This window comes from Eptatretus burgeri, chromosome 4 (assembly GCF_056783735.1).
Source record: "Eptatretus burgeri isolate ZD-2024b chromosome 4, Ebu_testis_v1, whole genome shotgun sequence".
NCBI classification, from domain to species: Eukaryota; Metazoa; Chordata; class Myxini; order Myxiniformes; family Myxinidae; genus Eptatretus; species Eptatretus burgeri.
Genome location: NC_140964.1, coordinates 105,348,762 through 105,372,121, shown reverse-complemented (window position 1 = coordinate 105,372,121; position 23,360 = coordinate 105,348,762). Strand labels below are relative to the sequence as shown.

General features: G+C 40.3%; 2 protein-coding genes across 4 annotated transcripts in view; one reads left to right on the top strand and one right to left on the bottom strand.

The window, feature by feature from the left end:
• UPB1 (beta-ureidopropionase 1) overlaps positions 1-4,095 on the bottom strand; it is a 98,726-nt gene extending 94,631 nt beyond the window's left edge. Inside the window, exons 1-2 of one of the 2 annotated variants that reach the window (XM_085879587.1) lie at positions 2,927-4,095; positions 2,599-2,721 (exon numbers count right to left, since the gene is read on the bottom strand). In XM_085879587.1, the coding sequence (XP_085735713.1) occupies positions 2,599-2,636 (38 nt within the window). In that variant the 5' untranslated portion in view covers positions 2,637-2,721; positions 2,927-4,095. Of the gene's footprint in view, positions 1-2,598 lie in introns of both variants that reach the window. The other variant, XM_085879586.1, reaches the window with a different exon arrangement.
• ZSWIM7 (zinc finger SWIM-type containing 7) overlaps positions 1-21,978 on the top strand; it is a 28,368-nt gene extending 6,390 nt beyond the window's left edge. For both annotated transcript variants that reach the window (XM_085879590.1, XM_085879591.1), the window contains exons 3-6: positions 10,657-10,678; positions 10,978-11,080; positions 12,003-12,107; positions 21,648-21,978. In XM_085879590.1, the coding sequence (XP_085735716.1) occupies positions 10,657-10,678; positions 10,978-11,080; positions 12,003-12,107; positions 21,648-21,755 (338 nt within the window). In that variant the 3' untranslated portion in view covers positions 21,756-21,978. The remainder of the gene's footprint in view (positions 1-10,656; positions 10,679-10,977; positions 11,081-12,002; positions 12,108-21,647) is intronic.
• The last annotated feature ends 1,382 nt before the right edge of the window (positions 21,979-23,360 follow it).

The following is a 23,360-nucleotide window of genomic DNA, read 5'->3' as shown; positions in this document are numbered from 1 at the left end:
TCCGCCATCGAAGATCGGAGGTTACTGTTTTCACCCCTTTCTGTTTGTTTGTTTGTTTGTTTGTTTGTTTGTTTGTTTGTGAACAGTATTACGGAAAAACTCCTCGACGGATTTTGACGGAACTTGGTGGGGGGGATTAGGTATGGTCCAAGGATCATGCCATTAGATGTTGGACTTGGTCCAAAATCCAATATGGCCGCTATGGCGGCCATTTTGAAAAAATATTTGAATTTTTTTATTTTTGCATTTCTACATGTTTTAAGTGATTTCCAACCCCCCCCCCCCAAAAAAAAATTGTTAGAGAAAAAAAAATTTGCAACTTTTTTTTCAACAAAATTTCGATTTTTTTTTATTTTTACATTTCTACATGTTATAAGTGATTTCCAACAAAAAAAACATGCCAAAATTATAATTGCGGCTGATTTTGGAACTTCAGGTGGATATACCCACGTAAAATCAATTCCTGTCTCAAGGAATCTAGTTATGACGAATGAATTGAGTATGTAAAAGTTAAAAGTAAAAGGGAAAGTTGCAAACTATAACTCTGTGAGCACTGTTGACGTCAAATTGAATGAATAGGATATCAGGTTCACTTGAGTGACCGAGCAGTATTGGCGACGGAGGTTTTGCACTCTACCGAGTGCTCCCCCTCTAGTTTGAAATTGTTGTTATTTGAAATTGTGTTTAATTGAAGTGAATATGCTAAGCAAAGGACTGGAAACCAGATTATCATTTTGATAATGGGTTTATATGGGAATACGTTGACATGGTTTGGACAAAGAAACATGGATGAAAAGATTATGAATATGTAGTAAGCAGAGAAGAGTCGAAATTTAACAGGTTTGAAGTTTTAACAACTGCATGTTTGCACAAGTTGGAGTTTGTCCAAGGTCACGTTCGCAAAACTGGAAGGACTTCCGTTAAAGTTTAAACTGATTGTTCACTTCGTTACAGGAATGTAATGATTGTTCTGTAATTTTAATTTGTTGACCACAAAAGTGTGAAAAATTTAAACAACTCTAGATGAAGCAAACTTAATAAAGGTTTTTTTTGCTCACATGAGTCTACCTTCACCTATTCCTAATTTTACACCAACTTCTATGAAGACAACTTTTTAGTATCCAAATTTGTCTTGTTTCCCACAGACATATGTTGCCTTTTTGAATTTGGTGCATCTGTCCAACAATGGATGGATGCACAAAATTTCAAAATGGAGATCATTCTAGACATCCACAGGTTGTCTATTTGTCTTCCAGCACCTTCTGCTCTTTCTGTCCTTTGTCCACCCTCCCGCAAGTATCTGCAGGACGCACATGGTCCAACCCCATTCTGGTGAAACTCCCAATATCTAGAATCGCTGCTCACCAAGACTCATTCGTTCCACTTTTTTCTCAGCTGTGGAATCTACTTCCACATCCTCTTCGATCTCATTCTTGCCCCTGACTTTCAAGAAAGCTGTTCGCCACCATCTCAGATCATCCCCAATCCAAAACCATAATCTTTTCGACCCTCGTTAACCCCCTCCCCTCCCCCCCCCCAATTGCAGGATGCACAGTATCCGTGGGAATACACTGCTGGGTGTAAGGAGTGCTTGCAGGCTTCTTTACGACCTGAAACAAGGAAAGAGGAAGCCATTTGGCCCACCATTGCCGTGTCACACTCCTGAGTTTTCTTAATTTTTTTTTTGCTACAGCTTGAAAGAATGATCTTCTTCATGTTTTACTAAAGTCTAAGTAACCTGATCTTGATCAGGTGACCCAACTTGTACATCATAAAAGCAAAAGTAAACCAAATAAATTATGGACCAATAAAGGAACATAGTTTTAAAACAGAACATTTATGAATTTTCTTAGAAATAACAGTATTACATTGTACATAGCTTATGACGAAGGGAAATCTGCTATAATTGAGCATGTTAATCGCACTTTGAAAGAGAGACTGTGGAGTATACACCCCACACCTACCTGAAACACCTCCTCCCCTTGATACACTCCCCTCTTTCCCCTGGTACACCCCCTCCCACCTGGTACACACACATCCACCTTTGGTACAACTTCTTCCCCTCTGTTACATACACATCCACCCTTGGTACATTCCTTCCCCCTCAGTGTACCACAATCCATCCCAATCGGTATCCAACTACCCCGTTTCTGGTGCACTTCCCCCCCCTCCCATCCCACAATACATCACACCTCCACCCGCCGCTGATACACCCAACCTCAACCCGCTCCTGAAAAAGCCATCCTCCCCACCCCCCGGGTACACCCAAACACACATATATATCATTGTGATGAGGAACTCAACAGACAAGAAACTCCAACATCTGTCCTGCACTCCACTGACAATAATCAGAGCACATACAGATATCTGTGGCATTATGATCAGGAACTCGATGGAAGCGGAACTCAAAGAGCTCCAAGACCTGTTCTGCATTCCACTGATGATACTGCAAAATAAATAAATGTGAGAATTCTTTAGAACTATGAATAAATAAATATGGTTATGGAGTTGAACATTATTTGATGACATCATCGTCGGAGGAGTTGGGGTATCAACAGTATTATTAATATGAAAATATATAAAGTAAGCAGGACATACCTGTCTGTCCACGGAAGTCCAGAATCATCCACCTCCATCCTTGGCCAATAACTTATGTTCAGACATGTCTTGAGACAAGGAGTTCATCATCTCATCCCGATCTTTGGTGTGAAGCGTGTGTTCCTTTTGGACAAGAACAGGAGGGAAGTAGAAAAAATATTTTGAAAACAAATTACAATCAAACTGTGGGATAAATATTGCACCTTTAGGATTAAGAAAAAAAGACTGCATGCCTGTCTGTCCAACATAATTTCTGGAAATCTCTTTTTTTTTGCCTTTGATTCAGTAAAGAACCTAATCGGAGAGTTCTCCAAAAGGCGTTTTTTACCATCCAATTCAACTTGTCTTCCCTGTCCATGAGTGGAGAAGCTCTCGACGCAGACGTTGGAGAACTCTTGTCTGTCAGAAATCTCTTGTTTTATACTCTCTGAGAGCAATCCAAGGCTGCACTGTAAATCACTAATCTATAACTAATGCTACTTGCATGTACAGCAGCCGATAACGAATCATAGAGGTTGGTCATTAACCTAAAAAGTGAACACAGGATCAGACAGATGTGGAGAAGTTAATCATGAACCTGAAAAGTGAACACAAGTTCAGACAGATGTGGAGAAGTTAATCATTAACCTAAAAAGTGAACACAGGATCAGGCAGATGTGGAGAAGTTGATCATTAACCTGAAAAGTGAACACAAGTTCAGACAGATGTGGAGAAGTTAATCATTAAAGGCCCAGTCACACCTTGACGTTTTAGCCAGCAATGGCAACGTATTAAAATGTATGTAAAACGCTGGCTTACGTTGAACTTTGGATGTTTTTTTTTTTAAAGATTCGGACGTATTTATAACGACTTGGTCTTATGCACAACGTATAAGTAACTGACACAGAACGTTTCTTTGTGTTATAGATAACTTATACCAACGAATGCTGAACCTGTTGTCGGCCTTCACAACCTATGCCCAACGATAGTCTAACTTAGGCATAGCGCGCTGCACGCATCGCCGACGATGACGTGGCGTAGGTTATGAAAAGGCTGCCGCACAACGATTCAAATCATAACCGCCGCAGAAATGGAAGTGTCAACATCGCAGTCACACCTTGGCGATCTTGCCAGCGTATGCCGACCTCTGAAAAATGCGTCTAAAACGCTGGCGCACGTCGAATACGGTATGGGTAAGTTTGGTATGCGTGAATAGAACGCTAAAGTACGCTATCATACGTCGTAGTAAGTGGAGTACGTCTTGTAATTTTAAACATGTTGAAAATTTTACGACGTACTTGCCGTATGACACACGCTCCGCATGCGATGGGAATAAGTTGTACGCACGATATGCGATCGTTGACACACATCGACACACGTTACTTGAAAGGTGCTCATAAGTCGAAACACGTCAAGGTAATGGTTAGCGTCAGTGTTCCAGACTCCCGGTTTTTTTTTTCTTCGGTATGACGGTGTTCAGTGTACAGTGCGGTTATGATTTAAATCGTTGAGCGGCAGCCTATTAATTATATTATATTATAACCACACTAGAAGTCGAAGTGTCAAAATCACCATCATACTGAAGGAAGGAAGAAAAAAAAAACTAAAAAAAAAAAAAACAAGGCGTCTGGAACACTGATGCTAACCATTGCCTTGATGCGTTTCGACTTATGAGCATCTTACAAGTAACGTGTGTTGATGTGTGTCACCGATCGCGTAACGTGAGTACAACACGTTACTCAGAGGTTAGAAATAAGTTTCGGGTACGCTAAACATTACCTCGACGTGTTTCGACTTATGAATAACTCACAAGTAACGTGTGTCAACGATCGCGTGACGTGCCTACAACTTATGGCCAGCGTTATGCGGAACGTGTGAGTCATACGCTGGCATAAGTCTGAAAATTTCAAGCATGGAAAATTTGAGGACAACCGAAAAGTACAACGTTTAAAGCCAGCGTACTACGACATATGGCAGTGTTTTTCAGCGTGCTCTCAATGTTATCAAAACTTACCCATAACGTATTCGACGTGTACCAGCGTTTTAGACAAATTTTCCAAAAATCGGCAGAAGCTAGCTAAAACGTCAAGGTGTGACTGGGCCTTAACCTGTAGAATGAACACAAGTTCAGACAGATGTGGAGAAGTTAATCATTAACCTAAAAAGTGAACACAGGTTCAGGCAGATGTGGATAAGTTAATCATTAACCTCAAAAGTGAACACAAGTTCAGACAGATGTGGACAAGTTGATCATTCACCTGAAAAGTGAACACAGGTTCAGACAGATGTGGAGAAGTTAATCATTAACCTGAAAAGTGAACACAGGATCAGACAGATGTGGAAAAGTTGATCATTAACCTGAAAAGTGAACAGAAGTTCAGGCAGATGTGGAGAAGTTAATCATTAACCTGGAAAGTGAACACAAGTTCAGACAGATGTGGAGAAGTTGATCATTTACCTAAAAAGTGAACACAGGTTCAGGCAGATGTGGAGAAGTTAATCATTCACCTGAAAAGTGAACACTAGTTCAGACAGATGTGGACAAGTTGATCATTCACCTGAAAAGTGAACACAGGTTCAGACAAATGTGGAGAAGTTAATCATTCACCTGAAAAGTGAACACTAGTTCAGACAGATGTGGACAAGTTGATCATTCACCTGAAAAGTGAACACAGGTTCAGACAAATGTGGAGAAGTTAATCATTAACCTGAAAAGTGAACACAGGATCAGACAGATGTGGAAAAGTTGATCATTAACCTGAAAAGTAAACACAGGATCAGACAGATGTGGAGAAGTTGATCATTCACCTGAAAAGTGAACACAGGTTCAGACAGATGTGGAGAAGTTAATCATTAACCAAAAAAGTGAACACAGGTTCAGACAGATGTGGAGAAGTTAATCATTAACCAAAAAAGTGAACACAGGTTCAGACAGATGTGGAGAAGTTGATCATTAACCTGAAAAGTGAACACAGGATCAGACAGATGTGGAGAAGTTAATCATTAACCTGAAAAGTGAACACAAGTTCAGGCAGGTGTGGAGAAGTTAATCATTTACCTGAAAAATGAACACAGGATCAGACAGATGTGGAGAAGTTCATCATTAACCTGAAAAGTGAACACAAGTTCAGGCAGATGTGGAGAAGTTAATCATTAAAGGCCCAGTCACACCTTGACGTTTTAGCCAGCAATGGCAACGTATTAAAATGTATGTAAAACGCTGGCTTACGTTGAACTTTGGATGTTTTTTTTTTTAAAGATTCGGACGTATTTATAACGACTTGGTCTTATGCACAACGTATAAGTAACTGACACAGAACGTTTCTTTGTGTTATAGATAACTTATACCAACGAATGCTGAACCTGTTGTCGGCCTTCACAACCTATGCCCAACGATAGTCTAACTTAGGCATAGCGCGCTGCACGCATCGCCGACGATGACGTGGCGTAGGTTATGAAAAGGCTGCCGCACAACGATTCAAATCATAACCGCCGCAGAAATGGAAGTGTCAACATCGCAGTCACACCTTGGCGATCTTGCCAGCGTCTGCCGACCTCTGAAAAATGCGTCTAAAACGCTGGCGCACGTCGAATACGGTATGGGTAAGTTTGGTATGCGTGAATAGAACGCTAAAGTATGCTATCATACGTCGTAGTAAGTGGAGTACGTCTTGTAATTTTAAACATGTTGAAAATTTTACAACGTACTTGCCGTATGACACACGCTCCGCATGCGATGGGAATAAGTTGTACGCACGATATGCGATCGTTGACACACATCGACACACGTTACTTGAAAGGTACTCATAAGTCGAAACACGTCAAGGTAATGGTTAGCGTCAGTGTTCCAGACTCCCGGTTTTTTTTTTTCTTCGGTATGACGGTGTTCAGTGTACAGTGCGGTTATGATTTAAATCGTTGAGCGGCAGCCTATTAATTATATTATATTATAACCACACTAGAAGTCGAAGTGTCAAAATCACCATCATACTGAAGGAAGGAAGAAAAAAATAAAAATAAAAAAAAAAACAAGGTGTCTGGAACACTGACGCTAACCATTACCTTGATGCGTTTCGACTTATGAGCATCTTACAAGTAACGTGTGTCGATGTGTGTCACCGATCGCGTAACGTGAGTACAACACGTTCCTCATAGGTTAGAAATAAGTTTCGGGTACGCTAAACATTACCTCGACGTGTTTCGACTTATGAATAACTCACAAGTAACGTGTGTCGACGTGTGTCAACGATCGCGTGACGTGCCTACAACTTATGGCCAGCGTTATGCGGAACATGTGAGTCATACGCTGGCATAAGTCTGAAAATTTCAAGCATGGAAAATTTGAGGACAACCGAAAAGTACAGCGTTTAAAGCCAGCGTACTACGACATATGGCAGTGTTTTTCAGCGTGCTCTCAATGTTATCAAAACTTACCCATAACGTATTCGACGTGTACCAGCGTTTTAGACAAATTTTCCAAAAATCGGCAGAAGCTAGCTAAAACGTCAAGGTGTGACTGGGCCTTAACCTGAAGAATGAACACAAGTTCAGACAGATGTGGAGAAGTTAATCATTAACCTAAAAAGTGAACACAGGTTCAGGCAGATGTGGATAAGTTAATCATTAACCTCAAAAGTGAACACAAGTTCAGACAGATGTGGACAAGTTGATCATTCACCTGAAAAGTGAACACAGGTTCAGACAGATGTGGAGAAGTTAATCATTAACCTGAAAAGTGAACACAGGATCAGACAGATGTGGAAAAGTTGATCATTAACCTGAAAAGTGAACAGAAGTTCAGGCAGATGTGGAGAAGTTAATCATTAACCTGGAAAGTGAACACAAGTTCAGACAGATGTGGAGAAGTTGATCATTTACCTGAAAAGTGAACACAGGTTCAGGCAGATGTGGAGAAGTTAATCATTCACCTGAAAAGTGAACACTAGTTCAGACAGATGTGGACAAGTTGATCATTCACCTGAAAAGTGAACACAGGTTCAGACAAATGTGGAGAAGTTAATCATTAACCTAAAAAGTAAACACAGGATCAGACAGATGTGGAGAAGTTAATCATTCACCTGAAAAGTGAACACAGGTTCAGACAGATGTGGAGAAGTTAATCATTCACCTGAAAAGTGAACACAGGTTCAGACAGATGTGGAGAAGTTAATCATTAACCTGAAAAGTGAACACAGGATCAGACAGATGTGGAAAAGTTGATCATTAACCTGAAAAGTGAACAGAAGTTCAGGCAGATGTGGAGAAGTTAATCATTAACCTGGAAAGTGAACACAAATTCAGACAGATGTGGAGAAGTTGATCATTTACCTAAAAAGTGAACACAGGTTCAGGCAGATGTGGAGAAGTTAATCATTCACCTGAAAAGTGAACACTAGTTCAGACAGATGTGGACAAGTTGATCATTCACCTGAAAAGTGAACACACGTTCAGACAGATGTGGAGAAGTTAATCATTAACCTAAAAAGTAAACACAGGATCAGGCAGATGTGGAGAAGTTAATCATTTACCTGAAAAATGAACACAGGATCAGACAGATGTGGAGAAGTTAATCATTAACCTGAAAAGTGAACATGGGATCAGACAGATGTGGAGAAGTTAATCATGAACCGGAAAAGTGAACACAAGTTCAGGCAGATGTGGAGAAGTTAATCATTAACTTGAAAAATGAACAGAAGTTCAGGCAGATGTGGAGTCGTTGATCATTTACGTGAAAAGTGAACACAGGATCAGACAGATGTGGAGAAGTTAATCATTAACTTGAAAAGTGAACAGAAGTTCAGGCAGATGTGGAGAAGTTAATCATTAACCTGAAAAGTGAACACAGGATCAGACAGATGTGGAGAAGTTGATCATTTACCTGAAAAATGAACACGGGATCAGACAGATGTGGAGAAGTTAATCCTGAACCTGAAAAGTGAACACAGGTTCAGGCAGATGTGGAGAAGTTAATCCTGAACCTGAAAAGTGAACACAGGTTCAGGCAGATGTGGAGAAGTTAATCATTAACCTGAAAAGTGAACACAGGATCAGACAGATGTGGAGAAGTTGATCATTCATCTGAAAAGTGAACACAGGTTCAGACAGATGTGGAGAAGTTGATCATTAACCTGAAAAGTGAACACAAGTTCAGGCAGGTGTGGAGAAGTTAATCATTTACCTGAAAAATGAACACAGGATCAGACAGATGTGGAGAAGTTCATCATTAACCTGAAAAGTGAACACAAGTTCAGGCAGATGTGGAGAAGTTAATCATTAACCTGAAAAGTGAACACAAGTTCAGGCAGATGTGGAAAAGTTAATCATTAACCTGAAAAGTGAACACAGGTTCAGGCAGATGTGGAGAAGTTAATCATTTACCTGAAAAATGAACACAGGATCAGACAGATGTGGAGAAGTTAATCATTAACCTGAAAAGTGAACATGGGATCAGACAGATGTGGAGAAGTTAATCATGAACCTGAAAAATGAACACAAGTTCAGGCAGATGTGGAAAAGTTAATCATTCACCTGAAAAGTGAACACAGGATCAGACAGATGTGGAGAAGTTAATCATTCACCTGAAAAATGAACACAAGTTCAGACAGATGTGGAGAAGTTAATCGTTAACCTGAAAAGTGAACACAGGTTCAGACAGATGTGGAGAAATTAATCATTAACCTGAAAAGTGAACATGGGATCAGACAGATGTGGAGAAGTTAATCATGAACCTGAAAAGTGAACACAAGTTCAGGCAGATGTGGAGAAGTTAATCATTAACCTGAAAAGAATTAGTAAAATTAGTAAAAGCTGTTATGGCCCTAAGGGGACATTTGGACCGACGGTTCTTGGTGATTAAACCGCTCGGAATCACACACGGAACGAGCGTGCTAAGCGGCTCGTTTTCGTACGAGTTCCGTCGAGGGTGAATTTCCCCAGTAATTGGACCACGTGGGTATTTAGGCAAATTGAAATTGGCAATCGACCCTCCCCCATGTGGTCTATCCATTGGCGAATTTCAGTCCGATAGAGGACCCGTCGACTCCGGACTTATCCGGGGCGACGACCTATACATTCTGGGCAATCGGTCGGGCAAACTTGCAGCTCTATCTCGCGGTCGTGCTCGCGGCCGATACCCGGCCCCGCAACAATATTCATTGGTACCAACAATGTGGGTATAGTGTGAGATTTTTTATTTTTTTTTAAAGATTTTCTTGGTAGCCATCTTGAAATCAAAGATGGCAAACAATGGTCACTATTTGGCGTATGATAAAGAGATTCCTTGGTACCAAAAATGTCGGTATAACCAGTGTGACCACTCCATGGCTTTTTTCACAAGATCTTGGCTCTTTGTTATTCACCTTGGCATCTTGGTTTTCTATAGGTTTTCTTGGCATAGGTTTTCTATTATCATCGCTTTTCCGAAACCTTGTGAATTCTTGGCTTTTTTCATTGGCTCACCTTGGCATTCATGAAAATGAGGAGTGGTCACACTGGGTATAACCAGTGTTTCGATGCCTCTAATTGGTGTAGAAGCCGAGATATTGAAAAATTTTCATCTCAAATGGTGGCCATTTTGAAATCCAACATGGCCACCACAAGAGCAAATTCTTCGCTGGAAACAGATATAATTATGATCAGTACCAAATATCCTTCAAATCAGTACTTGTTTCCAAATCCTATTACAAAAGTTTAGCAAAAAATTTTTTTTCCATTACTTGCCTCCAGACCATCAGGCAGATGCAGAGAAGAGTTCGTCATTGATTTTAAAGTGTCCTTTTTCATGTGTAAAGAAAGCCGACTTGTTATTTCAAATGACTACATGGTTACATGGTTACATCATTATGAAAGTTAACTTTTTTTAACCCAAGTTGTTTTTTTTGGAACTGATTAAGTAAATAAAAGACGACATGGTTATGTAGTTATGAAGGTTATATGATTACATCATCAGATGAGGGTTGGGGGGTGTCGAAGGTAATGTCTCTGAGAACTGTCACTGTTACTATACTTAACGATGCAGTGTGCCATTAAGTGTTGTGGTGGAGGTAATGGTTAACTAACCTGTTATTTTCCTTCTTCCAGTGCCAGATGAATTACTACAAGGGTGAGTAATGATTTGTATCTTGTAAAAAAAAAAAAAAATTTTCATGGAATAATAAGCTTGAAATCAATTATCTGGTATCACAGTTATGAATAAGCAATAACGCATGGAGGCACAATGCTGCATGGTTACACGATGTGGTGTGGTACTTTAACAGCAGCAACTTTTGTAACCTGAGTGTTTTTTTTGTTGTTGTTTGTTTATTTGTTTTTTTTCCAAAATGTGCCAACATTGCTGTCATACATGTGCCAAGCCAATGATGGTATGCCATGCAGGTTGTAATTTGGTGAGTTGTGTTCTAGGCTGGCATTTGTGTTTGGTGCTCCAACGCTTCCAGCTTTAGATCTCGTAGACAATAGATCTGTCTCTCGTCTGCTTTCCCCAAGTGGCCGCTATGCTTACCAGGTAAGCAAATATTATGACACACATTTGTTATAAGCTCAGTTATCACGAGATATAATGTGCAGTAGTTGTCGACTATTGACTCTCTTGACATGTCTATTTTGATCTCCTGACAAGTCTATTTTGATCTCTCTTTCACACCTTTTTGCTGGATGGTTTAGCATTACCTTTCCAGCAGTGGTCAGAGCAGGAATTTGGAATACGATCATGGCGCCAGTGCTAACTCATCAATTATTCATCAAAAGACACTGCGGGCATCATTAATCCTTGCTCTAATCAGGTTTTTTTGTTCTTCAAAATGGTGTACTGCTTAGCATATCTCGTTTTTCATAAATATGCCTTTAAACTGTTATAGTACTTGCTTTCAAGGTGTTCAGTGGTAATGCTGCCTTTCTTTTGAATGAAAAGGTGATTTCATTCTGTATCTGTCCCATAAACTCAGAGAATAACCATCATTCTCAGACTCTCAGACCAGAGAATGACTCAGAGAAAGACCAGTGTATTGCAACATCCCTGTACTGAATGTCCCCAATCGGGTGGCATGAATTTCATGAGATACCACAAGGTGGTTCACTTTAAAAATGTGGAAGAATAGGACAGTGGACAAGATTGTTTCACCTTTTCAAGTTTTGAAAAACCAGCTTTTTTTTTTTTTCTTGTAAACATTTCTGCTTCAACATTTCAACTCAGCCTTCAACCTTTCTGCTCTGAGTACTGCTAAAAGGGCAATGGCAAATCAAGCTTCTTTCGTGCCATCAGATTCCTTCGGCAGCATCTAATTTCCTGCTCAATGAAATTATATTTTGGATTCATCCCGAAATTTGTACCGAGATTCATCATCGAGAGTCGTTTTATTTCAAATATAATATTTGTTGTCACTTGATCACTCATTATCGATTTTTGTTTTCTTTCTGCTGCCGAGTAGGTCCTGGGGAGTTCTGGTACCGTGTACACATGCTCGGCTAACAGCCTGTACTGCTCCTGCCCTGCGTTCCTGTACTCGGTTGTTCGCAAGAGCGATGTTCTTTTGGTGAGCTCAGTACATCCCTTGCCTTCCCATCATATTTTGTCATGCACAACGATGCTGAATATAATTGCATTTCCGGTCTTGAGGAATTTGCCGAGTTTAAAACACCAGGTATGAGTGAAGTTAAACAAGAAAAGGCTATAATTAAAGCAGAGATTAATCGTTGCATTAGGTGGCTTGGAATATTACAATTTCTGTCAATAAACCACTTTTAAGCATCGATATTGCACTTGTCACATGTGATTATAAAGGTTGTTCTGCAAATATAGCAGCATTTTTCAGAAGAAGAAAAAAAAAATCACGAAGCCTCACCCTCATAGCAGGTCTTCACCTCCACATCCGCATTGACGTTGTGTATTGCCTACAGTATATAAATAAACTCAACATCAGATTCACCTGAGCTCTGAACTCTCAGATTTCTTACCACCCACAAAAAGTACTTGCATTTTGTCAACACTGCAGAACAGGCACCTCATTTTAAAAGGACAGAGTCGTGATTGATGCTGTTCATGCTCAGGCTGAGTATCTTAATTCTGTCTATGTAGAAAATGTCAAGGTATCGAATCACACACTGAAAACTCCCTTTCAGCATTTTTCAATTCAATTTGATTCAAAACCACATTTATTTTCTTCAACAAAAGCAACATGCTATGGAAAAGACATTTGAATGGCTGAAGGTAGCTAAATCCTAAAAACCGTAGCTTAATCTGGAAGGATGGTACAAGCTATGGCCCACAATCCCATTGTCAAAATTGACAAACAAGTTATGACCAAATTGTCAAATGATGTCACTTTCACAGAATAATTTTGAGGCCAGTACGATGTGAAATAAAGTGAAGTTTGGTTGAGCATATGTCAAATACTTGCACATCTGCATCGTTAAAATGAACAAGATTATATTTTTAGCCACTGGAAAGAGTTTCTGTTCAACTGTGTTCCGACCTTTTGATCATCGGACCTGCAAATCATCGTTGTTGTTGTTACTTTTGAGACCGTGAGATTGTGTTGATCTGCCTCGTATAAGCCGACGATTCAAAAGCCTCGACGGTTTTATCACGAGAAAATCAATATCTGTAAGCTCCCATGTTAATGATTTGGCCTTCATTTGTAGACGATATTTTGAGGGCAATTCTCCACGTAAATGTCTATCCGCTGTCGTGTAGCACCGCTCCCAGTGGGAGAGCATATTTTACAAGTCCCAGCTGTTTACTGTATTATAATAGTATCTCTGTATGAAAACCTTTCAGAATCAAAAACGACTTGGCCAATTTACACACGTGCTCTGCATTTTATGCACTCCTACCTAAACCGCTGGATGAAATAAATTGAAAAGTGTTGGTTGTGGAAAAAGTGCATGGAAATATTGTACTAATTTGGGATGGCTTCCTCCAGCTTAGGTTTTCACTTTAACGTTAAAGTGGAAAATTATAAGAAGAAGTGTGTGAATTGTTACACCTGCTAATGCACTCCTGCACCGCTGCACAGAATCATTTGAAAACTTGATGGAACACACCAATTCTCTGATATAGTATAATGAAAACTACTCGTCATCGATATGGGGGAAATGCGACGAAATGTACATGTTTGTTCGTGTGAAGAAATGCGTTGAGACTTGGTGGTGGTACTTGGGTTGTGCATAGGAATGTTCGACTAAGTTATGACGGCCATCTCAAACTTAAAGCTTCCTCACCACCCCTAACCCCATCCCACTGCACCGCTCCCATAATTACTAATTAAGTGTCAAATCGCTGTCATTCCGTAATTTTCTCCGAACACACAAATCCTATTTGGATTCTTGTGAATCTGAAGTCGATTTGGAATTCCCTTTGAGAAGGGGATCGTCAGTCACTCAGTCAGTTAGTTAGTTAGATAGTCTTGATCCCAACTTAAATAATAATAAATAGAGAAATTAATTTTTTATTGAAAAATCACCAAACAAGTCTGAGGACTGAGAATATTTGTTTTGCAATAAATTTTTAATAAAAACAAGTCTGAAGACGACGATGGTTCGCGAGCGGTATTTGACGATGTAGATTGTTTCAGAAGTCAAGGATGAGACAATGTGATAATGTTTGACCAAGTTATAAAAATGATCAACATGATGTGGTACGAGTGACTGGTTATTAGCTGCAAAATGTCGAAAACCCGGTTTCGTTCAACAACTTTAAAAATTTGACCTTTGCATAACCTTTAAAGGTCAAAAAACAATGTTGTGGACATTAAAATAAGGAAACAGGATACGTACTGTAACTTAATGAATTTAGTTCGTCGAAGAAGGTCAAAAATCCGGTTCGATTCCCACAACTTTGAAAATTTGACCTTTGTGAACTTTAAAGGTCAAAGGTCAAGGATTATGACCTTTGATGCAAAACTTCCTCTGGAACATTCCAGGAACAATATAACGTCATATAGGCTATATGGCATTTCGCACTCCTCAGATTATTATCCATACTTTGATGAAATCAGCGTAAAAACAAACTTGAAGGGGGCGCCACGGGCAAGGTGTTCGAGATAGAGCAAAATGGTTTCAAGACTTCAGGTGGGAATGACCTCAAGATTATGCATAAAAAATATTGTCATCCGAGCTCTCAAAGTTTGGGCGGTCGTATGATTTTTATGTCAAAATTCGCAATTTTCTAAGTTCGTGACCTTGTAACCTTGACCTTGGGAGGAAAATGAAAAATCGAGCTCTGGCCAAGCAGGTGCCATTAGGTTAACTAAATACCGAAACCCCTGCCAGATTCGACAAACCCCTCGGAGAAGATGCAAATTGAAATCGGCTACCCCCCTAAAAACACATGTATTTTAACCACGCACATTTTCAGGAAAACACAACTAGATCATGATATAAACCTCCCACCAAAATTTTATCAGGATCGGGTCAAAACCCACGGAGCTATGCTCGGGGACAGACAGACAGACAGACAGACAGACACACAACCATAACGAATATAGTGGTCACTTATTTTTTCGTGAAAAATATTTTTTCGTGAACCAATAAATTGTTTACAGGAAAAAAAAATTATTAAGTTAAAATCAACATGGGACATAAAATCTATACTCTTTCTTTTGTATACAAAATCAAGACTCATGGAAGAGCAAGAACACTGAATGGATCAGCATGCAACATAAAATGAACAGTCGACAGAGGGGGGGAATACCCACAGCAGGCTTGGAGGACAAAATAGAGGGAGACTTGGATAAGTAATGGGTGTGGTGAGGATTGAGGGGAAAGGAGGATGCATGGGGTGGACAAGATGGATACAGAAGCAAACTCATCGGAATGAAAAACTGGAAATTTTGAAGGAGATATGCTTGGGGCTGGGGGTGAAGTGGTAAGAGGGGTAGCGATGATCATGGTTTTTGATGGTGGGTGATCTGAGATGGTGATGAAAAGCTGTCTTGATTAATTGGAGGGAAGAATGAGATCGGAATGAATGTGGAAGAGGGATGCTGTGGAAGGATGGTGTGGAAGTGAATATGGAAGAAGGATGATGTGGAAGTGAACAGTAATTCTGGCTTTTGTGACTCACCAGAAGGGGGTTGATAGTGGACTGTTGTACAAAACAGAGGATGCCCAGTCAGTGGCAGACTTCGGAGGCCAACTTTGAAATGTGGTTTTGCCTAAGAAAGATCATTGCTGATAGTGAGGCCCAGGAGTTCGAGTGACTGAACTTCCTTGAGGATTGTTACAAAGGTAGAAGAGAGAGAGAGAGAGAGAGAGAGAGAGAGAGAGAGAGAGAGAGAGAGAGAGAGAGAGAGAGAGAGAGAGAGAGAGAGAGAGAGAGAGAGAGAGACAGAGAGAGAGAGAGAGAGAGAGAGAGAGAGAGAGAGAGAGAGAGAGAGAGAGAGACAGAGAGACAGAGAGACAGAGAGACAGACAGTGTTTTGAAAGACATATTCCAAGTGTTTAACCAGCTTGTGATTTTATCAATATCTGGAGAGAGAGGGAAGAGGCTGCAGCCTGCCTGTCTGAAGGATGAGGGATGTCACGACAGACAGGGGAGTTATCAGAAAATAGATAAAGGGGATTTTACAGAGCGTCAGAGAGATCGTTGATGAATATTGCGAATAGGACTGGCCCCAGAACACTGTCTTAGGACACTCCAGCCTTAACAGGGAGAGGAGATGAAAGGACTCCGTTGAGATCCACACGTTGGCTACGAGCGTAGGGAAAGTCAGCAACTCACAAGTGGAGTCTGCTCTGATGCCATTTAAACAGATGTAAGCGATGGAGGGGTGACACATTAGAGACAGGCTAAACAAGGCACCACAAAGTTTTAGAGGAGGGAGACAAGTTTGAAAGTACAATCTTGAGTTTGCAATATTGCAAGGAATATAGACTTGGTGGCGTAATGGTTAGAGCATTCAATCTGAGTCTGGGACGTCGGTGGTTCAAACCCCGGCCGAGTCATACCAAGGACTTTAAAATGGTATGGTCTGCTTCCTTGCTTGACGCTCAGCATTTACAAGGCTAGAACACAGACAAACAATGCTTGCTTGGTAAGGCAGTATAACCCTAGCCAAGAACTGCTTCGGCAGCAGCAACACTCTGTCGAGAATATGGTACATCAAATACCGCAAAGAACAAACAAGTTTGAACATGGTAATAAATTATATAATTCCAGAACAAAGAAAAACATAAAATCAAACAAATAATTTAGTATTTTTGGACCCTGCTATTCACGGATTCACTATTCACTCCATAATTTTCCATGTATTCGTGGGTCATAAAGTGTGACCTGCTTCAACATTCGCGCTCCACGTGTTTGTTTTTAAAACTTTTTATTTATTTAGTTAGTTTTAACACGTCAGGACTGGTCTCCTCCATCTACCAAGGAAATTGAAAATCAGCAACATCACAACATGAAAAAAAACTGTGCAAAAACATCCGCCTTAATTACAGGCCAATTAGCTTACTTACAATTATCAGCAAGGTTATGGAATCCATCATCACAGTCGACATAAAATCATTTCTTTTCTCCAACAACCTCAACTCAGATTATCAATTCAGATTCAGACATAGTCGCTCTATCTTGGACATGCTGCTTCTACTCTCCAACACAATGGTGGAGGCCCTCAATATCAGACATGAGATCAGGGCCGTCTATCTGGACATACCTCGAGCTTTTGATACAGTCTGGCATTCTGCCTTGCTCTCCAAACTGTCTGCCTATGGAATCCGAGGCCAACTCCACTCTCAGGTTACTGACAATTCCTCCACTCTCGTAGCCAACGTGTGGCTCTAAATGGAACCCTTTCCTCTCCTCTCCCTGTCAAGGCTGGAGTACCGCAAGGCTGTGTTCTAAGTCCTGTATTAATCTTAATCTTCATCAGTGATATCACTGACTCTAGAAAATCCTCTTTATCTCTTTGCTGATGACTCCACTCTCTGCCATGACATCCCTCAGATTTCTTACAGACGGACAGATAGGTAGCAGCCTCTTCCCTCTCCTCAGACCTTGACAAAATCACAAACTGATCAAAGACAATTTTGCTGATGTATCTATGTTGTCCACCCTTTGCGTTCTCCCTTTGCCCTGCTGTTGTTGTTTCCCCTTTCTCCTGCTGTTTCCTTTGTTATGTTGTGTCCTGATTTGTTCTGTGTCATCGATCTTCTATGAGCCTCGATCATGTTAAAAAAAAATAATTAAATAATGTCCCGACATTCGCGGCATTTTTCAGGAATGTATCTCTCGCGAATGACTATCAGGGACCTACAGTACTTATTAAACAAAATGTGAAGATGAGAATGCAACCATGAATAAGGATATCAAGTTTGTATGATGACAGGATTTAAACCTAATAATTAAAAGTGCAAAAACACCATTAACAGAGGAAAAAAAAACAAAACAACACACAACACTAAAAATGTACAACGACTGAGGTTGCATAAGCACAGAAACATCAATAACAGCTCAAATGTGATGGTTCAGCAGTCAACCAAGGAAATAAATAGGGGATTGTTTGTATTGGTGTGTTCGAGTTTGTGGAATATTAATTTCTTTTGTGTTCCTCAGATTACGTCAAGACACTAATTTTCAGATTTGAGGAAAAAAAAAAGGTGGCGATGATGATCGGAAACATACAGACTTGGAAAAGTGTGTAAGCTGTTCAATACGATGATTAGTGAAGGAATCAATATTGTTTGTGTGTAAAAGGTCAACATAAGAAAGGTCATTTGGAACAGTGATCATTCGCAAAGCTCTCTTCTGAACCCGTTTGATGTCTCGAACTTGGGAAATCATCAGACCTGATCTCCCTATCGGTGCTCCAAATTCTAAGATGGGGAAAATGTACATCTTGTAGATAACTAATATGTCTTCAACTTTTATACAATTATTCTATGACACCGGGGAGCTTCATGCACGAAGCGGTTTCTAGGGGAAATAGGGTGTCAATAAAGACAAATTCAAAGGGGAAGAGTAAAACAAATTTGCAGAAAAATGAAGACGAGTTGAAATGCAATATCCGTGAATGATATATCAGTATTGGGAAAGTTGCCCCACACATGTGAAGCAAAAAGCAGGGTAAGCAATTGATTCATGTCCGTCCATCTGTCTTTCCACCTGCTCAGTTTATGATCGTCATTTTATGATCGAGGAACAACGTATTTAAATTGAATGTTATACTTTGAACACGGATGAATAGACAAGTTTGCCGTTTTACAGGACTTTGGCTCTGATTTCATCTCAACCAAACATGTGCAGAGAGGAGCGAGATAACATTTTCACTCTGTCTACTTGCCTGGCGGTCAAAGAACATTGAAAATCACACCAAACAGAAAACTTACCGTTTTTAACGATGTCATAAAGGACACAAACAACAGGCACGAAGAACTCGTGTAACGTGTTAGATAGGGTGATGTAATAGACACTGAGTAAAACGGCAGTAAAACACATAACTTATTTATTTATACGCCTTTAAACCTCTATTTTAATTGAATTATATTCTTGGACACTGGAGAACACAAATCGCCTGGTTGGAACTTTCACAAACATGTTTAGCAGTACTTGCCCAAAATATTACGGCATTTTACATCATCTCGACCAATCAAATTTGCCGCTCGCAGATCCTCCCCATGTCCTATTTTCTCACGACTGTGTGGAGTAAGGTGTTCTGTGAACTCTTTAGAATTTCTACTATTTTGTCGACGCCACTTTCCTGTTTCTGATTACCTCAAATGGTCAATCTTTGATTTGATCTTTGCACATTTGATTTCTCGTTGTACATAATTTCATAGATAAATCTCTGTGTCAGACCCTCATTTAAATGTTACATCACACTGAACCAAGAGTCTGCAAATGCTACTAGCCATCCACAGCTTGTGACTGGGATGGTGTCTGATTGTATTGTTTTTTTTTTTAATGATATCTCTCTCTTGATGATGACTGAGCAATTTCAGAAGTTGGTCAATAATTACAGTTAATGATTGTTGACCAGTCCATCTGTGTAATCCACTGACTGAAAGCATGTGTGGATGAATCATGAAAGGGTCAGAGGGAGATTTCTTACTGACTTACAAGATGGGATAGACCAGTGCAGACAAAACAGGACTATCAAATCATCATCAGTTGATATCGGATTATAGGGGATAAAATGTCCAGCTTGGAAAAAATAATCAACTAAGTCTGTGAATATTGTCGAGTACTGCTCTCCCTCTGGTGCGTTTACAAACAACTTGAGAAAATAAAGTGTGTCATGATAACCTTTCAGTTTCTAAATCGTTAAACACACCCATTATAATGAATGAGGCTCGATCGTAAGGTTATCGAGAAGCTTGTCCTTGAAATATGACCAGGGTGGTGAGTACAGTGCACAGACAAAGATGTCTCGACGTGGGTGTACCGTGCCAGATGACTGAACGTGTACCCACATAAGTTCAAGACAACCCGGAACAAAGTCAGTTTAAACTTCCTTAGCATTGTCCTCATGCGCATATAGAGCAATACCATCGCCCAAATGATTGCAACGATTATGAAACAGTTGACTGGAAGCATTCCCAATTGGTACGACGACACTGGGTTGTCAGCTGGAAAACAGGTTTCAGCAGTGGATGAGTTTCCAATGACGTCATGGAAACTTGTCAAAATGGATTTCGATGCTGCAAAGCAATGATTCCCTCTAAATCACAAAATTTGTTATCGAGTGATCGTGCATTGAATGACGAGACCGAATGAGTGTGTGGTTATCGAAGATCAATCGGACATTTGCTGTTTACTCCATGGCTCCTAGTCCAAGTCAACTTTGACTTATCAATGTTCATGGCAGAGGTTTTCTCACAAGTGTATGTGCTTTTGTCTCATAATATTAATGACTGTTCACGGTGCAACCTTTCATCACGGCCATCATTTCTTTACAAATCAATGTCGTCATCTTTAATGTTTGGCACCAAAGTAAGCATTGCTCTGGTTAATTTTTTATGAATTTCCTCTTCATAGTTTGATAAAAAAAAATTAATCAATGTTTCTTTTTTAACCATTGTTGCATGCTCTCCAAGCATTCCCTCGTGTAACTTGTTCAGTCGCACCATGCTGCAATAGCATTATAACATAAGTGTGAAATACTCTAGTAATGTCCCAAGTTGTCGTTTAATGGCCCTTCCATCCTACAATCCTCACACCAAGTCTTGTCTTTCCAAGATAACATAAGAAAACATGAATAAAAGTTGCACACAATGACTTGATGAGCTGCACTTGGCCTGCATCCGCATTCGAGGTTTATAATGTTGGTTTATAATGCATTTGGTTTATAATAAGGTTTATAATAATGCATTTGGTTTACAATGTTGGTGGGGAAAAGGGGAGGGTTAAAAAGTCTGCCATTTTTGTGTCGGCAATATGCAAATGGTTTCTTGCCATGTGTGTGCATCGGCTGTGCCCTGTCAAGTCAGGCCCATACATAATAGCCTCGAATGTCATCTCTGTTTATTACCTCTGCCATTAAAGGTGGACGGAGGTTGTGTTTTCACCCCTGTCTCTGTCTGTCTGTCTGTCTGGCGAACAGGATATCTCAAAAAAAACTTATGGACGGATTCGGATGAAACTTTGTGGACAGGTTGGGTGTGTGACGAGGGCAAATTGATTGGATTTTGTTTAGGCCAGATCTGCATCCAGATGTTATCAGTGGGATACAAAGCCTAAAGTAATCAGTTTGGTGGAGGTGTGCACTCAACTGAATGATGTTCGAGTTTATTTTGGTGTTTTTACATATATATTTTTTTGTAAACAGTCATGAGTGGATGCACTGTTTCAATTTACTTCTATGTTGTGCAGTTTTTAAAACAGTACTGTAGTTTAATGTCCTGTGGATCGAGTCTCCTGTTGAATATAATGTTTCCTTTTTATTTGGATTGATGAACGGCGCGCCAAAAACCAATCACAGCAAACACATTGGTGGACAGAGAGCTTCATTTAGCCAAGTTATGAAATATTGCAGGCAGTTTCTTTTGTAACTGACCTCGGAATTGAATGCCTGTTATGTTGAAATGAGTGATAAAGTTACTGCTACTGATTTTACTCTTATTGCCTATTTGTGTTGCAGTGCAAGCATCTTTTGGCCGCCCATGTGAGTGAGGCATTGGGTCAATGCACCGAAGTGTTTGTATCGGACAGCACAATGACTGAGCTGATGGCCTTCAGAGACAATTAGACTTGGTTAGTGTATGGTGACATAACCACCTTTGGAACTACACCTTAACTGTACTAACAGCTGAGTGGTGTTATCACCTTTCCTTGAGATTGTTGTTTTGTCAAACTGGCAGTTGAGCGCAACACATGGCTGAGTAGTGTCTGGGAGAGAAGGGGTTCATGAGGCGATTGTGTGCGGGTGGTCATGAGCAAATAAAGGCTGCTCTGTGTTGGTATCCAGCTGATACACATTGCAAAAGCAAAACTTTTATTCACTTGAATCTCCTGCAACAGTATTGCAGTGCGATTCAACTTGCTTTGCACCTCGGGTGGCCATTCGTCCAGTTTTATAGAGGACAGTCTGGTTTTCTGCTACTCTGTCCTCTATTGATACGAAACCAGACACCTTTATGCCCTCTATTTTCCTCTTGAGCTACCCAACCTATCGACCCACAATTTAACTTTTGATTGTTGGTCTTATTGGTTAATATATTTGTCATTTAATTAATCCCGCATTTGTATTGGTTCTGCGAATGCCAACAAAGATCCTGTTTGTCACTGCTGTTAAACGTTTGTCTTGCCGAAAATGCCAACGTGAAAGACTTACTTCAACTCAGAATGGTCAAAATAATATGGTTTCATAGAGAAAAACAGAAAGGGCGAACATCACGCATTCTGTACCCTGTACCCCTGTGATATCGATGGGGCTCTACATCAGCACATTTTGTCAGAAAAGCACAAACACAACACTCCAAGTGCAGATACAGGTCGTGGACAAAAAAGATGTCAACACCTGTACTGGGGAAATGAGGGACAAAAATCAACGGCTTCCACACAGGTGTGGCCCACGTGTTAATTCACCAAATAACATCCCAGCATGCTTCGGGTCATGTATAAAAATGCTGCACAGGCCTGGTTGCCTATAATTATGGCTAACATGACTGCAAGAGGAGATCCCCCAATGCCCCCATCCACAGAGCACACGTGGTCACTTAATGGTTTGATGAGCATGACACCGAATTTTATCCATATGTCATGCCTCAGTCACCAGATCTGAACCCAATTGAGCATTTATGGGATACTAGCAGGGGTACCTGGCCGTTGCCTGGTCTATTCTGTTTTTTGTGGGGGCCTAAAACACTTCCCTACACTCACTATGGAACGGGGTTGTGGATCATTTAATATTACCTTTCACATCGTGAAAATGGCTTATAAGCATTATAGAGAGATTTTTAAATGGCCCGTCATGGTCACCTGTCCAACTCACAATCCGGTGATATTTGCGGAAACCCCATGGAATTGCAACTGGCAAGTGACCATGAGACTTGGAACCAAAATATCACAAAATCAAGTTTGCAAATAGAGAAATATACTGTACGGTACTGGGTAGTAATAAAGTCCCATTACCCCCACCCCCCACAAATCATCATCATCTACCCTGGTACATTTCGTATACATACACATATACATATATACTCTACCCTTTAGTGTGTGTGACAATTTAAACTATATGGCCCACCAGATGCGTTGGGAACTACCTAACTGACTCACTCACAACCTCACCCATCCATCCACTGGGACCATCCTCTGTGCAGAGCGTTGGTGCTGCCTAAGCAGTCTCCTTGGC